Below are 20,134 nucleotides of genomic sequence, written 5' to 3'. Positions count from 1 at the left end.
GGTGATCTCTCCTAGGAATTCAGATTTCTTGTAAGGAACATTTTTTTTTTCTTTCCTGTTTTTTTGGGGCTTTCGGGGGGTGGTTTGGGATGTTGGGTTTTTTTGACTACCTCTACTGAAAGATTAAAAAATGCACCTTGAGCATAGGAAAATCTGGTAAGGTAGTATTTTATATAAATAAAAATGTAGAAAAGTAAGTGAGATTTCATCTGAATGAAAATAGTTGCAATTCTTACACTGGGGATGTGATAAGCACTTCCATAAATAACTATATAATGATAGAGACATTTATGGTAAAGATGCACTTGGAAGGGATGATCTACTGGACTCAGAGCACTATCTATCACTCAAGGAAAACAGAATATTCTAATTCAACAGAATAGATGGAATAGAAAAACATTGCCATGCACACCAAAGTATGTAAGTGCTTGAAATTATTAAAATCCATTTTATTTTAAAAACTGCATAAGGAAGCATTTAATGGATTTTTTTTTCTTTAGATTATGATTATTCTTAGATAGCTGAATTTAACCTTTAAATGAATGTAAACTAAATAATTTAAAATGCTGGATTTATGACACTTTAGAATGTAGGAAAAAAGTTAAGTATAATTCTAGCATAAATACAAAATGTCCTTTTCATTCTTTCCAGCTAAAGAATCTTACTTATTATAATTAATGTTGGAAAGTTACTTTTGTTGAAGTCCTTCTCACGTTAGTGGTTATACTGATGTCATATAATTATGTCCTACAAGTTTTTTAATTTCTTATGACAATTATGAAAATTAAAGTGATACAGATATATTGGCTAATATGTTTCTGGATGGTATGTAGAAGACACAGTATCCGTAAACATATTAAAAATCCAAACTGAAACCTAAATCTGCTGTTCTGAAGCACAAAGAGACATCTTCACTAATACACATTTTTACTAATGGCACTGTTTCTTGTTTTGAACTCCAACTTTAGTCATGAATAGTTTACAGCTTTATCAGAAAGCTTAAAAAAGTATTTTTGAAGCATCTACAGGGATAGTTTACCATCATCTTAATTATGGTGTTAGCTATTTCTTCATGCATAAGGAAAGGGTGATTATTCCTTAAGTCCACTCAAACATTCAGCAAAATAAACCTGCATTTCATTACTAGATTACTAGCAATAGCACTCCTATTTATTACATTAAAGATAAGTTATTATTCAACAGATTGTTTTTTCCAAGTACCTAAAATACAAGTACTTCTCCAAATGTTGGAAGCTGCTGCATTCCATGACAATTCAGAGAAACTTAAGAAAGAAAAGGCCTTTCAGGAATGCTGCTGGAGTAGTGGAGGCTTTGTAAACTTCTTCCCCCCTGCCCTACATACCAGATGTATTGTTAACACTAAAGGACCTCTTGCAGTAGGGTGGGGGGAAGCAACATCAAGGCTTGGAAAGGGTCAGAACAACTCTGTTAGAATTAAGTGTTGTCAATTGACTTCTAAAATCAACAGGATGTGCATGTAAAGCTTAGTTCATTTAATACAATTATCTCAGCTAGGAAGGAAAATATTTACTTACTATGAATGTATGAAAATGAATGTATTGGGTCATATCAAACCACTATAGCTCCTTTTCCTTCAGTTTTAATATTTATTTTCCTTTGTTGACAAATTGAGAGCTTGCAAATCACCACGAATATAGAGATTCTTGAGATTATGAGAATAGTCTGTAAAGGTTGAGCTTAATCATGCTAAAACTTGGAAGTAACATACCTGAAATTTGCCATTATCAGCAGCTTTCCCTTTAAAAATCTCACAGATTTCTACAAAGAACTTCCTATTAATTTTGCATCTGCTTTATAAAGAAAATTTTTTTCATTGTTTCACACTGGTTGTGGCAGAGCTGAAAGCAGAACCTAGGCTCTTCAGCTCCCAGTATCTATTCTCAGTCATGCTGTGAAATGAATTCTTAAGCTGGACTCAAAAGTGGAAACACTTTATTTCTTGCTGATGCAGCATGATGCAACTGCATCTCCTGCAAAGATTACTATTTGGCTACCTGAGTTGCTGATTAATCACTGATTAATGGTTTGCTCACCATTTGAACATAGGCACCATTTTATTTACTTGTAAATAATTGTCCAGCTTTTTTATTTTTTAAAACCTATTATTTCAAACTATGACTTCAGAAGCATTTCTGGTTTTATTCTCTCATTCACCAAAGGGTCTTTGCAAGACAGTTCTGCTAAAGTGATAAAAATAGTTTTCTCTATTTAGCTACAGTAGTAACTGCAAAGATTTCAAAGGCTGTCCAAGTTCAAATCTCAAAGATTACACTAAAACTTTCATAAAAACTCTTACTTGCCAGAAAACTGAGGAAAACCAAAATAAATAGTTCTTTCTGTGCTTTACTTAAAAATAATTTTAAAAGTTTCCCAGGGATCAGAGGCTTGTAAGGCACAGACATTTGCTTATTTTGCCAGATTTTCCTATGTTGCAAAACATCACATCTCTCACTAAGGTCAGCAGCATTTTATATAATACTTAAACAGAAAAAGTCATACTGTTTCATAACTAGCTGTATACATTGCTAAGAGTGATAGAATTTAAAAATGTAAGGAGTCTTTTTCAGTAGATACATGACATTATAGTAAGAAAATTTCTAAATATAATTATCTTTATTGATCATCTCAACAAACTAGAGATTTTTCTTCTCTGCTTCCCAGAGGAGTGTCTTGTTGCACATACAAAATTGCCAGCTTGCACAATTTTGTTATTTTTGCTAAAGTCACATCTCTGGAAGCTATGAGAAAACCATACACAAAAATCTAAACTTCAGGGGTTAGGAATGAAGCAAAGAAATATGGAAAATAGATATGAAAATATACGAAGTTACATAAAAACTGTCAGAAATTTGTATATGTTTTAAGGTCAATATATTGTCTGTTTTTCTTATGGGGGCTTTCCATGAATTCTGACAGTACTAGTCTATTAATGTGTGCAGCTTGAGACTTGTAGGATTTAGACAATATGTTGTGTTTGAACATTGTGTTAGAACACATTGTGTTAGAACAAATGTTCCAAAGTGTCTGTAATCCCATGAGCATAAAATATAACACGTATTTACTACAATCCTACATTCCCTACTGATATCATTAGTTACAATCTAGTCATTCGCAAACCATAAATAATGTCTTGCCTGGTTGAATAGATCCTACTTGCAGTGTTTTCACTATGTCTCAGTATAAAGCGCTAGTTAAGTGAAGAACATTTGCAAAATAAAGGGCCTTAAGGATGGAACTATATTTAGCTGTTTCTAATCATTGTAACTCCCTTCTTTACATAGTTGTTACAGTAGTGTGAATGAAGTTTTAATCTATTTCCTTATAGCCAAATCTCTGAAATACTGTACACTTAAATATTTTATCCCTTATGCACACTATAGTTCCTGTGAAAGAAGAAGCGACTATTGTAGCATTTGTGTTAAAGAAATTTTAGTCCCATGTGAGATGTGGAAAGGCAAGAATAACTCAGATTTAGTCTAAATGAGTTTTTGTCTAATTGTTGTAAATTAATAATCCCTTTGGGATTACTAGTGAACAAGGTGACGCAAGAAAGTCCCAGAAAGTCCTCTCAGTGCTCAATACATTGGAGATTTCAAGAACAGAGTATGAGGCATAACACAGAGACTCAATGGTCTCAAAGTGAACACAGGAAAAAAAAAAAAACAACGTTTTAAAAGGCACTTTTAATGGGGTTTCTTCATGTTTGATTTCTCTCTCAAGACCTGTTTGGAGACTATACCATAAACACTTATGCATATATATGTTATTTCCTTAATTGGAGTAAGATAAGATTATTTTTCAAAGAGGCAGTCAAGGCACTAGGAAAAATCACAGCACAGGATGGTTTCAAGAAAAGTTTGTGAGACAAAATAGTGAATCAGTATGGTAAAATTTAGGAGAAAAGTTCCTTTCTGCAGGAGATCAGAATTGGTTGAAAATCTTGAGAGTAGAAAAACCAATTTGTTCATTTAATTGTTTTCCACCCTTTCTTGGCAGAGAACAACTGACATTATTTTCAGCTAACAGAGTGCAAGCACTCCTGAGCGCTACTATAAGGTACTATTCCTTTCCAGGAGGCAACAGTTAACATTTAACACTGTAGTAGTATTAAAAATCCTCTTTATATTGAGGTGAATAGGAACCAATTCTGCTTTGAAGCTTATGCCCTGACTACTGTCCTTCACTGCAATTATGTTTGTATTATGTTTGTACAATTACTAATATTCACTACAATAGTGAAATTATTTTAAGCCATTACTGAAATTCAGCCCTATGTGGATTTTCTCTTTCCACATAAACCTAGTGCTGATGGGAAGTGCCAGGTTATGAGTAGACAGAACACCCTGTCCATGACACAAAGCCATCCAAAACAGTAGCATTTGGCAGTGATGGCCATTCAAAGACTAATGGACTTTGTATCAGATCCCTCTTCCTTAGTTGTTCTTCGCTATCGTCTTTTCTTAGCTGACAGTCTCAACCAGGATGCTAGTTAATACCTGTGGAGGCACGAGCACCTCTCCAGTAGGTAATATTCTCAAAGTACTAACTCATTTTATATAAGGCACTTAACTGTCACCTTAGAGTAATGACTTTCTATCACTATTGAACTGGGCTTGATTGAATTCTTTTACTATTTATCTTCACAGTAATAAACAAATTTGTCTTGTCAGTACAATTTGTTTGCTTAGGCCCTTCTGAAAAAGCACCTTCTAAAATTCAGTTACATATAGTGGGAAAAACAACAGTACTAGACAGAAAAGAACAGTAGTAGAGAAAATATCTTAGTTTTATAACTTCCTTAATTCCTCAGTTAATATAGCATTTATGAAGAAACTTCAGGATATGGGCTTTATGTTTTGGAAAAGTTTTTCCACTTAAAATTCATAGCACGAACAACAGCATGTGGGACTCTACCTGGTAAAAGCTAAAGGCAATTGTTTCCTTTTGAGGAGAAAAGCAAGAGAAAAATATTCACTTATCTGAACCTTTGGGGGCATCTTGGGCTTTTTCTGCATTCTCCTATTACTTCTTGTGAAATTAGATCTGACTGTGTCTCAAGTTTCTGTATCTATGCTCCTGGCAAGTGAGCTATGCCTCTAAGGAACATGCTTTGTTAGGAACCATGCACTGTGGCAGTGCAGAGCCTGTTCTCTGTATTGCCATTTATAAAATCTAAGATGTATTTTGACTTTGACTCACAACTATTTTGCTTCATCATGGTCTGTCCATGAGACAGCTTCTTATGCCACTGTTATTTCCCAAAGTTTAATTCTGCAGATAAAACCATTTCCAGTATAGGAGGGAACAATGAGTAGGAAAAATCAATTCTACTCATGCCCTTTGCACACTGCTGTTGAGTCCCTCAAAAAAAAAAAAAAAAAAAAAAAAAAAAAAAAAGACACAAAGAATTTGTGTGCAATTTACATTTGATGTTTTTTTCCTACCACTCTTTTCCCTTCAATCTTGGTGTAATTCAGGCAGAGAAATACAGGCAGAATCTATCATTTTACACTTGCTTCCAAAAGCAAAAGGATAACATATGGTGTCAAAATTATAAAATCCTGTTTTCTTCAGAGGTTTTTCAGGGCTGTGTTAATTGCTAAAATCTGAGAGGGCTGGTTAGAGCATGCTCGGAGTAGAACCAAAGTCCATGCTGTTTCTCTACTCTGCCAGTTCATTGTTCCTCTGTACAATGACATGTTGGAAAGAGGACTTCAGATAGGATGTGTGTCATACCAGCAGATTCCATATGACTTTTGACTCATACTCTGCAGGTTCCTTGAAAATTGTCAAATGGGTCAATCACCATTTTTTAGTCCTCCAGGATAGCTTAACTATTTTCTTATATGCTTTACATGTCACTACAAAATTTCTATCATCACTCTATTACAGATTTTCCAAATGCATGAAAAATTTTTGTACATATTATTAAGCAGAAGGTCTCATTTTAACTACCTTTGCCACCTTTTTTTTTCCCCAAACTACTTTAACTGAATATGAAACGGCATTAAAAACAATGTCTTAATCGTGCTGTGGGGCATTGAATCAGACATCCTCAAACACAAACAAAATACTTAAATTTCTTGCATTTTAAAAGTCAGTGTATGTAATAATGGCACTCCTCTTTTGTCCATTTAAACCCCCACCCCTAAAACCACTAGAAGCCTAGAAAACAACTGAAATTACCTATTTTATTACTCTCTTATGTACTTGAATAATGGCTGTGTATGAGACAGTTAAAACAAATGCATTTCCAGAGCTGTCAAATCTACTGATATATCACATTAATCCAGTATTATTATTGCAATACATGGCAAAATATGAAAAGAATGCTGGCACAAATTATATAATTCAGTAGCAGGCAACGATGGCCACTGTTAATGGAATTAAACATTGAGAGATGTTAATAAAATAACATACATGCATACTTATCTCTCAAATGCTTTTTTAAAGAAAACAAATAAGTTTCTGTTCTCCACTTAGGGAAGAGAAGTTTCTGTTATTAGCTAATACCACTGGAAGGCAAAATTACATCAGATCTCTTTACCTTCTCTTCATAATAAAAGCTTGCAATGTCATATTCCACTGATAAATGTTACTTTAACATATCATGATATTGTAAATGTCATTGCACTGCCCCAAAAAGGCACACAGATTCTCCTCCTCAAAGACAATATGAATTCATTGCGAGCAAAACAACTCTACATAAGAAAACCATTGACTGTGCACCTGAAATAATCTAAAGATAGTAGGACAGTAGGATACAAACACCACACACTTCTTGAATTCATGAGATTTAATTTACAGAGCCTTTTCCCAAGATTCTCTCTATGGACACTACTGGTCTTTATGGCACTATTACAATTTCAGAAAAAGACAGAAAAATCCTTGGATCAAGAAAACAAATCTGCCATAAAACCATATGAGAAAAACCCAACACTTTGGTGGAAGATGTCCTTCAGCTTGTTTATATGTAGTTTTAGATAAGATACACTTTGATTTTTCTTCGTTTTCTGATGAAATAATGCAGATTGCTTAGTAAAAGAACAAGTTCCTCTGCAGGGATCTTTAGAGTTGATTTGTTCCTTAGATATAGCAAAAAAACAGGTTAAGACAAGCAAGTTGGGAAAGCTGGTATGGGAATGTTTGGTTGTAAGAGAGCACACAAACATCAAAATAAATTAACTCTATCAATACTGTTCTTCCTTCACTGTCTTTATATTTTACTTTTTCTATTATCCAAACAGCAATTTGCATGCATGTCTTAATTTCAGTAATTTTAAATGTTAAAAAAGTACAGATTTGAATCATCTATCAAAACAATCTTTTTTTTTATTATTTACTGAGAGATATGTTTGTCCTTTCTTTAACTCTTAAAAACAGTATGAGAATGGACAGCTCTTCTAAATGTGAATGGCAAGTTACCTACAATAAAAGATTTAAAGTTAGTATTATTAGAATTTATTTTTCCAGTACAATAAAAAAACCCCTAACCTTATAAAATTCTGATTACTAAAATACATTTTCTTACTTAATAAGTGTTGATTTTTCTTTTGCTTTTATCTGTGCACAAAGTTATGTTGGAGCATAAAATCTTTTTTTTTTTTTTCCCCCAAAACAAGTCAACAAGGCCTGGAATATTATTTTAAATTACTGTACTAATAAATCAAACCAATTTCTTTAAAAATTCTAATATTTTTCTTGTTCTAGCATACGCCATGATTGTTTTTCTACTTATTCAACAAGCTGGCATTCACCTCAAATGCTATGTTGCTGTTGAGGCAAAAAAAGCACGTAGAGGTGATACTGTAGTAATATTCAGAAATGCTTAAATGTCTGAATTTATATTATGCTTACCTTTAAGGACCTCCTATGGTCCTTATAGAAATTGTTACATTTCTCTGAAAAGCGTAGAGTATAAATATAAAGTAGAACTTTCAGAACTACAGATGACACATATTATACTGGGGCTTCTAATTCCTTTAAATATCATTCCGTAGATTTCAGCATACTAACCTGACATTAGTATTTGCTAAAATACATAAGAGCTACACACACTTCCTTTCAATCTTTGATTTTTAGACCTTTTGAAATAATAACTGAAAAAAGTACTTCAAGATACAACAGTGAAGTTCATTACGGGTGCAAAGTAACACATCCTCATTAAAAAAATTCATATCTACTGGTCCCTAACAGGCTAACAAGTTTATTTTTCCTTTGTTCAACCCAGGACTAATGAGACACACAATCACTTTAAAAACCTTCATTAGGAAAAAGAGATATTAACAGTTCCATGCAGTCTTACAGAAACTGGACAATTTGTGTATATAAATCCATAAAGATTACTAAATCCACATTATGTGGCTAAGGGAATTTGAGTTCCCAACTCTTGATAAATAGAAGGCTACTTGAAAAACAAATCAATTTATCTGCCCTTCTATACTCTTCCCCAGGCACCCTATTTTGTCCACCAGATGATCTCTGGTCTGACCCTATATATTAGTTGGATTTCCCACATACATGGGATACATTGTTAGTTCAGTGGAAGGTTGGCACACAGGAATACAGCCAGGACCATGAACCTTTCCTGATTATCATCAGACTTGAAGAATTAAGTTATGTAGCAACTAGGTAAGTACACTTGCTGTTATAACTTTGAATTCATACATCAGCAGATTAAAAAAAAATAAAATACTGCCTTCAGGAAACCTTTCTGAGTTGCTTAGATAAGCAGGCTGAAAACATGTAAACTTGAAGTCTTGGATGTAAAAAGAAATTTAAGATTGATTATTTTTATATGTTTTTCTCTGTTTTGTCACAGTGAGCTTTACATTTTGCAAACCTTTATTAAAAATCACATTATTTTAAAAAGAAACAAAAGACCATATTGTAAGAAGTGACTTTACTTAGATGTGAAAAGGCAACAACTCATTAAACTAGAGTATATATCAATAACTGGGGGTCTATCTGTTTTGTAGACTTGCACTCCACTTTTGCTCAAACTCTTCATAAAACAAGAGTAGTTAACATATAAATTTTTGCTTATGACATAAGTTGGCACATGCCAGTTTAATAAATTTGAGATTTGAATTTGTTTCCAGATTTTTAAAATCAGATCTTTGTGAATTATATGATTCGTTTAGGTTCAACTATGTGGTCAATTAGACATGCTCTTGTTCCTTCCACCCAAGTGAACCATTTTGAAAATACAGTCAGATTTTTTTTTTCTGAATCAGCAATTCATACTTCATGGTTTTAAGAATGGACTCAAGGAAAAGACACGGTTTATTCTCTTAATTTCATCTGTTGGTTTTGGGGAGTTTTTTGCTTATAGGAGAAACTACCAATTTTAAAACATCAAACCCAAAGCATTACGCTTTGTGACAAAGACAAAGGTACTAAGATTATCTATTTTATTGTCGTGGTTTGAATCTTGTTTTCTCCCAGAGGCTAAGAAAAGTGGTAGACCCCAAGGGGTGGAAACCCCTGGAAGTTTTGGAGTTCTGTCCAATGGGCGCTCCTGCAAAAATGTCAACATCCCACAAGCTCACCAGAAGAGTAGTATATAAGATACTGGCATTTCCTATGATACATATTTAATAAAAAATAAATAGAAGAGTAGTTGGGAATCAGCAATAGAGAAAAAAATATTTTGCACTGAAATTGAGAAGAAATACTTTATAAAGGACTTGTTTTGGATCTTCATTATACTTGAAGATTTATCTGAAGGGACAGAAAGATCTAATGTTGTCCAGGAAACTAAAGAAACTGTCATTAAATACAGACGCTGCAAAAATACAGGGCAATGAAAGGACTCCTCTGAACAGAGGAAAAACAAATTTCCGTTGACTCTTTGCATTAGATTTTTTTCAGGAAAGAGCCTGCCGTCGATGCAAAGGTTGCTAAATATTCCATTCATAAACCAGATGTCTGTTCTTCCTTGAGTCTGTAAATTTTGGAATACATTTTGCCTTCCATCTACATTCAGGACTGCAACAGTATCAAAGGGAGTTCTGCAGTCTGCATCAGTGGGAGGCAGCCTGAGCTAGCAGCTGGCACAGAGGACTTGGACAAAAGCCTAACTTCACTAAGTCAATCGCAAAACCCTCATCAGATTGGAAGTTGGTGTCCAAATTATTACTTTTTGAGGGGTGCACAATGTTTGGATCAATTACCAGATGAAAGATGAATTCATAGCGTGACAGCAGACATACCACTTCACTTTCTGATCCCTTAGTTCTCTGCTTCTCAGTTTAGTATGTCCTTTCATATCCACCTCAGTGAATTGATATGAAATTCATAGATGAGGCAGGTTATGTAACTGCAACTCTCTAGATCTCATGAGTATTTGCAGTAAGAACTGACTCACTGAGATGTGTACATGTGTGCACACCCACATGCACATACAAACCGCAAGTATGGTTCTTTAAAAATCCAAAGTCTTTCTCAATTTTCAAATTTTTAGTTAAAAATTGATGGAATATAAATGCGGATTTCTTTTTTTAAAGGGTAGTGAAAGAAATCTAAGCTTTAGTAAATGGCATTTCAAGTTATCTAGTATCAATAGACTGCTTTTAAGAGTGGAGAACAGTTATTGCTTATATATATTTTCTTTTTTAGAGCAGGATACTGAAATCAGGAGTGGAGGAAGAAATCCAGTAATATGATTTAAAAAGAAAGGGGCATATGCTATTATTCACTATGCAGGAGGAACTAGATCAAATACAATGGGAAAGCAACAGAGAGAACAGCAAGAGACTTACAATACTATTCAGAAAATCAGAAAAATGCTGAATAATTTGTTTTGCTACCAAGGTGTAGGGGTGGATTTCCAACACGCAAATATGCGTTCCTTCTTTGATTCCAGCAGATCCAAGCATACATTCTCTGAGCAGTAAAAATCCTGATCAAGCCAAAAACAATTCAAAGCAATACTCAGGTACACTTCATGAATAGGTGCCACACAGAAGTTGTTGATATTTATCTAGACAGTCATGTAAAATAGAGTGGATGTAAAAAAAAAATCTACTATTCTGGTGTCTTCAGCGAGAGCTATTTCTGATCACAGTTGGCCTATATTTGGGCCTTTATTTTGCATTATGCATTTGAAGTACAATGTAAACATAGAGTAGAAGTTAATATAAAGTAAGCCACAGCCTAAAATAATCACATCCTTTTGTGGCAAGTTATTAACCTAATACAGTAAATGCATATGTAAAAATATATACCAGCACTAGAAAATTAACACAATCAAAATATACTTCCCTCATTTCTATTTTAAATATGAAAAGGTAACACTTCAAAATGCAAGTAACTTAAAACAGACATCATACCTTTTTGAAACTTTAAGTATTACTGTGCATAGGTTACCAAACCACATATTCCTCTGCTGAAGAAATCCACAAACATATGGGATAAGGTCATCTAAAGGAACATGGTAGAAGACTAATAAAGGAAAAAAATCAAGAAGGAAAGCAGCCAATGTTCTTCCCAGTCAGGTTCACTTCCTTACATAAGGCTACACTCGTATAACAGGGATCCCTCCACAGTGTGTCTTAGGGGCTGGTCTTTTTTTTTCCCTCTTATAAAACGTCTTTTCACAGATCTTAGCAGAATGCTGAATTCTCAAAAAAAACTGGTTCAAGACATTATCCATCACTGAATATGTATGTTCCAAAGCATTACCCATATATGTTGCTAGTTTTACTGAATCCAGAGTTCACTGTGTGCCTAATTATAGGTTAAGATTTATCAGAAACAAGAATAAGAATTCTTTTGTATTATATAATAATTTTTGCAGCACTTTCTTGTATTTTGGGTTCATGCATGCAGAATGACATTTAAGAAAAAGTAGATGTAGCAACCCTGACAGAACAAAAAAAAAAAACAAACAAAAACCCAAAACAAACCAAAAAACCAAACCAAATCAAATCAACCAAAAAAAAAACATTAAAAAAAGCAAAAAGAATTATTAGCATGTAATCACTACACTGAAAACCTTTACTGACTCAACCTTTCAGATGGACTACTTACATTCACATTTTCAGAACATAATTTTAATAACAAAATTATTCTCATATAATTTTAGGACCTGAATTCAAGAGAACAGAACATCTGAAAATGGGAACTGCAAAAATACAGTTATTCTATGAAATAAGTCAATGAATGTCTGGTCTGTCGTGTTTACAACAAGGACAGTTAAGTCTTCAAGAACATTAACCTCTGTTATTTGCACTAGCAAAAGCTAAAGAGAAACAGATTCTGTAAACATGGGTTCTCTAAACTAATGGATTTTTTTCTTCACACTTTGGTTCAGAAAACAGATTAATAATCTACCTTATAAGTAAAAGCAAGAGAATGCTCTTACAAATAAAAATAATTGCATTTATTAATTGTCAAAATTCCTTTCACATTTTCAAGTCACCATTTTGCACACCATGAACCCCTTCTCTACTTTGATGGTGGAACTTTGACACTTGCAGTCTAAATCTGAAATTGTCATTGAGAACAAGGCATATTATCAGACTATATGAACCAAGGTAATGCACTTCCCTGCCTTTTAGTTCTTCATGTGTCAGCCAGAGTGTAATTTATACACTGATTTCTTTGTGGGAGTCAAGTAACTGAATCACAAAAATTCTGAGCTCCTTTTGAAGCTCAGCTCCTTACTTCGTCTGACTTCAGACGTGTCACTTAATCTTTCTTTACTCCATTTCCCCCTTTAAAAATGAAAGCTGCAAACCATTCCCTTATTTTCCTTCTTTCACAGAGATGGTTGCTCTTCCCCAACCCTTATTTATTTGACACTGAAACATGGGCTAACTTAAAATACTGTGCTGCAGATCAAAGACATGTTCATGCAGAAATACCTGAGCTAGCTTTAAGCCAGGTATCTCAGGTGTGGCAAACAATCTAATTAGGACTGCATGGAAATAAATCTCCAGGGAAGACCTGGAGATCTGAAATACTGCTATTTCACTGCTATAAGTACTCTAGCTAAATTAAACAAAAAAGTAAAACTGATTAGGCCACTACATGAAAAAATAAATAGTAAGTATACAGAAATCAGGGGGTGAGGGGAAGGAATATAATGAAATGTTTCTAAGAGGGCTGCAAGAAACATGAGAGACCTAACAAACAGGTGAATGGACATGAAACTGAAGAATGAAAGTCTCTGCTTAGAGATCATATGTGTACTTAATAACACGAATTAATATGAAAAGGCTGTATTGTCCATTCCTCAAATTGTGAGAATACAGCTCCAGCTACCCTTACCTTCACTAGAAGAAACAGAACCTAGGAATATTTCTAATTCAGAGGACAGGCAAGTTCTAAGGAAACATAAAATGGAATGCTTCCATGTTCTTTCTCATAATGGTAAAAAGGAATAGTCACTAAAACAGTTATATAAAAGAAATAAAGAAAATAAACCTATAACAATTTTGATAGCCTTCAGAGAATTTGCTTGTTGAAAGACATCCTTCAGGCCAGTAACTTGACTTGTGATAAATTAGAGGGTTTTTTTAGTACTACTATTATTAGTAGTATTTAGAAAATCATAATTTAAAACATATGCTGACTATTAACTGTTAGAGTCAGGAAGAGAGGTAACAGTGGAAGTTTCTGTCACTGGGATTTTTTCTAAATTTTCCTCTGAGATGTGATATTAGGCACTGTCAAAACCAGAAGGCTATGACTAAAGACCAGGAAACTAATTTGCCATGGTAATGTCTTTACCCTTGATATACAAATACAAATGTAATGAAAATGTTCTCAAGAAATTATTGTGCAATTTACATTAAGGCTGTGCCATTCTAACAGCAAAATTAGAGAAGAAGGATGCACATATGAGCAGAATTTCCTTGTAAGGAAAGCTCCAAGGGCAGGGGATAAATTAACTCAGAAGTTACTTTTGGTTCTGCAGATTTTACTAATTAACAAGATCTTTGCATACTGAATTTTCACAGTCAATCTGCTAACATTTCTTTTTTTCTTTCTTTTTTTTTTCCCTCCCGCATCTGACACCACAGCTAATCATCAGAACAAAACTTCAATCTACATCTGACAGTCATGTAGGCTGGTAGGCAATGTACAGCATATTCTAAGAAAATCAACCCTCTTATCTTTTTTTTTAATTTTTGAGCATTTTATCCTCGGTTGAGCAAATGGAAAGATGCTCTTCACAGAAAACAGAACTTTCCTATTTACTCTGCCTGTGAAGTCAATCTTCTTAAATTTGCCTTAACTATAAAGATTTCTTATTTTCCTTAGTCATCTTAGCTTGAAAAAAAAGTACGAAATGTATCAGAAGGTTTCATGTATTGAGCTGGAAATTATCCTTTCAAATTCTAAAATGAAAGGAAGTACAAAGCAATTAGTTATAACTGCATTGTTTCACCAACTGAAATTAAATGGTAAATATTTGAAGTAAAAATTAATAACCAAGATCACTTCCAAAGTGCTGTTTCCATGGAAAATCTCCATGAAAATCCAGTATAAATCCTGATTAAAACCTAACCAAGCTAAACACTGCAGATTACCTAGATTCCAATTAAATGTGACAAATGAACGCTTGACAGATTTCAATTTCAATTCTATTTCTGTCAGAATGATCCATTAATATTGAAGACTACATTATCAGAATTTGAACAATACAATTGTGCTTAAAATAGTTAAAATACAAATGGACTAAAGAATCATATCAAGAAAACTCTCACTCAAATGTCAGATATTACATATATGAAGGAACAAAAGTAGATTTCATCCTGTTCTGTCATTATTTATAGATTAATGTTAACAGAAATTTCTGGAGGCAGATGACATGCCACTGTTGAAATCCAAAAGTCTGTAGAGCATAATTTTCATCACAATATCACCCACCTTTCAAAGGTTTCAGTTCAAGGTTTTATAAAGGAGAAGGAATTTCTGGTTGCTATATGCATGTCCTACCATGCAGACTTTTTTTCTGGAGATTTTTTTCATTCACTTATCCATGAATTAGTGTATTTATCTACCTTTATGTTTCTATCTACTAACTATAGAACATTATTTTTAAAACTGAATCCAACAAATTCATCCTACCACATACAAAATATCATTTTTCAAAAAAATCAAATTTACATCTGAAATATTTTAGTTATTATAATGCAATGCCAGTTTTTGTATCAACACAAAATCTTAAGTAAACTGGTTTGCTTTAACTTATGACACTGCTCAAACACTATTCATTTTCAATTGCACTTCTGTGGTTGTGATTTTTTTTCATTATTATTTCCTTAATATTTTCATTATTATTTCATATTGGCTACCAAATATGTTAAAAATTATATTCACTTTTGGCTCTACTGTTTCTCCAGTGTGGCTCAGACTTAGCCCATGTTAGCTACTTTGAACTCAGAATTTCATGTCTACAAATCCTCTATGATGCTGTATGCAAGGGAATTAACAAATTGTTTAATTTTATTATCCTAACCACAAAATCTCACTACAAAACAGATAATAAAATAATCAGCCCAATTTAGGTACAAAGTACTTTTTTTCTGACATTCTTCCAGTAACACCATTGTCACTTCCCTCCTCCCCTCATCTCCAGAAAAATGAAATGTAAATAAATATATTCATATAGACAACCAAGAAAAATATATAGACACACACTTATAAACATACATAACTAATACATCTTTAGATGGATAATACCATCTTTCTTTTTGGTCACTTAGTTATTTGCTATTGGGATATACATTTGAAGCATATGTAGACTGCTGTAGCCATTCTTTAGTCATACATACTAGATTTGACAATATCTTACCATAAAGAATAACATAGTTTTACTGGGTTGACATGTCTATCTCAGAAAAGACAAAACCCAAGGAACAGTTATCCAGTGTTGTTATCCCTGAAAAACTAAAACATGCACTTAGCCAAACTAATTAATTCATTCTATAATAAAAATACACCACCCTTCTTACATGTACCCACCAATTACAATTGGATTAGAAAACCCATTATTTCTTTGGTTATCAAAAATCTGTACCCTTTGACATTTACTAATTTATTTCATTATTTATGGGCAAATTAAAATACAATGAAGTCAGAGTCTGACTTCATAAAATTTTAGATCAAGACCAGTAAGTGGAGAAGAGTGAAATATTCATGTTTTATAAAATACATTTCAAATTGAATTGGTCTTATTTTTTTTTAATCCTGAATAATTTTAGATAGAAAGAAAAACAGAACCTAACTTAAGATTTATATTAACATATCTGGGTTTTTTAATAGTAGGAGAATTACTATGGAATAAATAAGTATGCAGCATTTTCCCCTTCTACATAAATGGCCCCTGAATTTAAATGAGATGTTGTAAAAGTACTGTATAAAATAAAAAGTGAAGAAAAGGAAAGTAATGTTCTTTTCTAAATAATGAAGAATGGGCTTGTCATTTGGTATTATACTGAAAACAGTCTATATAACGTTTATATAGAATTCTCTAGAGTGGGGTTTTTAAATCCTATTTTCTTTTCCTGGTGCTGTACATATTACTTTCTGGGAAATTTCCTAAGTAGTTTTTGAAAAAAATATGGAAGGAAACGAGAATACATGTCCTTTATGGTCTTTTATCTAGAAAGAAAAGTATGGAATTTAATTCAATTACCATCTCCCCAGCCCTTTACTGGTATTTTTTTTTCATTGTTTTAACTGCTTCTGCAGTACAGATTTTAAATCATGTAAAGAAAAGAAAGCTCTGGTTTTTTTAGTGGTGTTATGTTCCATTATTTTGTATACCTGCATTTTATAAAACTTTAAAATAAAATTGTTACAGTGTTAACTATTTAATTTATTTATTTATATTTTTGGACTGACCTTTCAAAAGTCTACTTAGTATCACTTGCTAGTGAGATTAGGTGTGTGAATGTTGTGTTTGCCCCTACCATTTTCCATATGCTCTGCCTCACCAACACTGCCATCCGGCGTAGTCCTTTCGTAGTTGTCCTCTGGGAGTGGAAGGGCACCCAGTCTTGGCCCTGATGAACTCTTACTGCTTGGTGTTTCTGACTCCTCCAGACCGCTGTCATAGCAACTCTGCAATGACCCTTGATGCGGGTCCTGAGGCTGACTCACAACAGAAAACGTCACTCTACGAAATGGCTGCAAGAGAAAAGATTCTGAATGTCACTGGAAAGTTCAGTCTTTGAACAACTGATTCTCAAAACATGACTTAAGCAAACCAATATTTTAACATTTACTAATTAAACAATTTTGTCTACATTAAAGCAAACAGAGAGTACAGTTCTTAAATAAAAAGCCACCGGACAGAGCATCTGTGGAATTTTACTGTGATATATGGTCCAGATCCTTCAAGCAGTTTGTCACAGCCTCCTTTCAAATGGCTACATTCACAGGCTAAGAAAGCTGGTTTAAATATTTATAAATTCTGTGCAGTTTCTCTTTCAATCAATAGTAATAAGTTGAACAGAATTAATATCAGACTGCATAAAGGTACTTGACATTATGTGCATGTGTATGTGTAAGACTGTGTGGGTGGGTAAAAATGCTCACCTGTAAACTATATTGTGGGTATTACGAACATAACAGCACACCCATAAGACTTCTGTAAAACCAATTCCTGTGGTTCTGAAAGCTAGTTGACATGGGAAAGGGGGAAAAATGAAAAAAAAAAGAAAAAAAAAGAAGGAAAAAAAAGTCTCTTAGGTCCTTTGCCATAAAAGTCAGTGCCTGGAGATGGGGTGTGTTGCCAGCTGACTTAATAAAACCTTTAAAGTACTGTGAGCACAGCTGACACCACATGTTTCCACTGGGACTGTACAAACATAGATTGTTACAGATTTGTATTCATTCAAAATGACAGATATTACTGTTGCTCTGGAAGCCTACATGCTGAACCCTGGCACCAGCGAGCATCCCAGGAAATGGGAGAGTGGATCCTTCACATTTCAGAGGACACTGAGGGCAGGCGGGATTTTCAGTAAGAAGCTGGGGGTTCTCCTGCAATTTGAACTACACTGAAGCAGCAATGATACATTTAAAATAATTTAATGATACATTTGGAGTAACTTACTGTTCACAAGGCTATAAAAACAGAAAAATGTCTGATGTTCTAGAACAAACACCTTCTGAAACAAACACCAATAGATCTATCCATTTTATAAGACACTATGCAGACTTTCAGACAGTGATGTTAAATCCTGCCTTTGGATTCAGATGTGTTTCAAGCCCTATGTTTGAATGAGACATAGGCATATATCACCCCCACTGGCAACTCTAGTCACTATAAGATGGAAATGTATGTGCAAGCCAGAAGGGAGAAAACAGCAACTACAACCACTTACACAAGTCTTGAAGAACAGAAGTCCACATCAGGTTTGCAAGCAGAGAGGTCACAAGAATTTTACAATTCTTTTGAGGATACAAAGTTTTGAAGATATAAAGATATTCAGTGCAGATGATAAATAGGTTGGACTACAAATATAATGCTAAGTCTTCCTGGCAAAAGTAGATCAAAAGTTTATAAACATGTCAATTGCTAGTATTACTTTACTGTGAACAGTTTGATGGATAAAACTTCATACAATGAGATGCTGTAATCTGTAACCATACTTCGATTACTAGTTAGTTCTGTAATCTGTAACTATACATCAATTACTACTTAGTTCTGGACCAATGATGCAAACTGTGAATCTCCCAGATTTGAACTGACTTAGACTGTCCTGTAGGCTATTCTTGAATATCATACTATCTCTCAAGAAATGAATTAGCTTCTAGATACTGTGACATGTTGAGAAAATGTGTAAATTGAGGAAGCAATTCCCAAATTTTCCCACAAACTGCTATATTTGCCTGTTATCAAACTTCACACAGGAAACATTATCATCTACATTTGAGAGGCCCTATGGACCTGACATCCACATAATCTGACAACTCTCAGACATCCAAAGACCCACAAGCCACATTTTAGCAAACGCTTTTTAAGAGATGATGAGGACCTTGGCCACAGCCAGCATGGCTTCATGAGAGGAAAGTCTTACTTGTCAAACCTAATTTTGTTTTATGACAAGGTAACCCACCTAGTTAATCAAAGGAAGCCAGTGGATGTAGTCTTTTTGGATTTCAATAGAGCTTTTGATACCGTCTCAGAATGTCTAGCCCACAGCTGAATAAACACACCATGCAGTGGGTGAGCGATTGGCTCATGAGTAATAGTGAATGGGGTAACATCAGACTGGAGACCTGTCATTAGTGGGGTTCCACAGTGCTCCATCTTAGACCCTGTGCTCTTCAACATCTTCATAAACAAATTGGATGCAGGACTAGAAGGGATACTAAGCAAGTCTGCAGATGACACAAAACTGGGAGGAGCTGTTGACTCCCTTGAAGGCAGGGAAGCCCTGCAGAAAGACTTCAAAAAATTAGAGGACCAAGCAGTCACCAGCCATACCAAGTTTAATAAGGGCAAGTGCCAGGTTCTGCACTGGGGACGGGCAACACTGGATGTATGTACAGAGTGGGGAACGAGACACTGGAAAGAAGTGCTACAGAAAGGGACTTGGGGTTCCTGATTCACAGCAAGTTGAATATGAGTCAGCAGTGCCCTGGCAGCCAGGAGGGTCAATTGTGTCCTGGGGAGCATCAGGCAAAGCATTACCAGCTGGTCAAGGGAGGGGATTGTCCTGCTCTGTTCTGCACCGATGTGGCCTTACCTTGAATATTGTGGGCAGTTTGGGGCAACAAAATATAAGAAAGATATTAAGCCATTAGAGAGTGTTCAGTGGAGGGTAACAAAGATGGTGAAGGGCCTTGAGGGGAAGTCATATGAGGTGGGCCTGAGGTCACTTGGTCTGTTCAGCCTGGACAAAAGGAGACTGAAGGGAGACCTCAGTGCAGCCTACAACTTCCTCGTGAGGGGAAGAAGAGGGGCAGGCACTGATCTCTTCTCTGTGGTGATCAGTGAGAGGAGCCAAGAGAATGGCCTCAAGTTGTGTCTGGGAAGGTTTAGGTTAGAAAAAGGTTCTTCACCCAGAGGGTGTCTGGGCATTGAAACAGGCTCCCCAGGGAACTGGTCAAAGCACAAAGCCTG

At 34.5% G+C, this 20,134-nt stretch overlaps 1 protein-coding gene across 4 annotated transcripts in view; it reads right to left on the bottom strand.

Moving 5' to 3' along the window:
- PCDH7 (protocadherin 7) overlaps positions 1-20,134 on the bottom strand; it is a 268,645-nt gene that overhangs the window by 122,249 nt on the left and 126,262 nt on the right. The window contains exons 2-3 of one of the 4 annotated variants that reach the window (XM_051789933.1): positions 16,995-17,187; positions 10,575-10,945 (exon numbers count right to left, since the gene is read on the bottom strand). In XM_051789933.1, coding sequence (XP_051645893.1) covers positions 10,761-10,945; positions 16,995-17,187 — 378 coding nt within the window. In that variant the 3' untranslated portion in view covers positions 10,575-10,760. Of the gene's footprint in view, positions 1-10,574; positions 10,946-16,970; positions 17,188-20,134 lie in introns of those variants that run through there. The other 3 variants (XM_051789930.1, XM_051789931.1, XM_051789929.1) reach the window with 3 other exon arrangements.

This window comes from Manacus candei, unplaced genomic scaffold (genome assembly GCF_025592945.1).
Source record: "Manacus candei isolate 608988 ecotype Guabito, Panama unplaced genomic scaffold, ASM2559294v1 h1tg000028l, whole genome shotgun sequence".
In the NCBI taxonomy this organism is placed as follows: domain Eukaryota; kingdom Metazoa; phylum Chordata; class Aves; order Passeriformes; family Pipridae; genus Manacus; species Manacus candei.
Note: the sequence above shows the minus strand (reverse complement) of the source record. Positions and strands in the feature narration are given on the sequence as shown.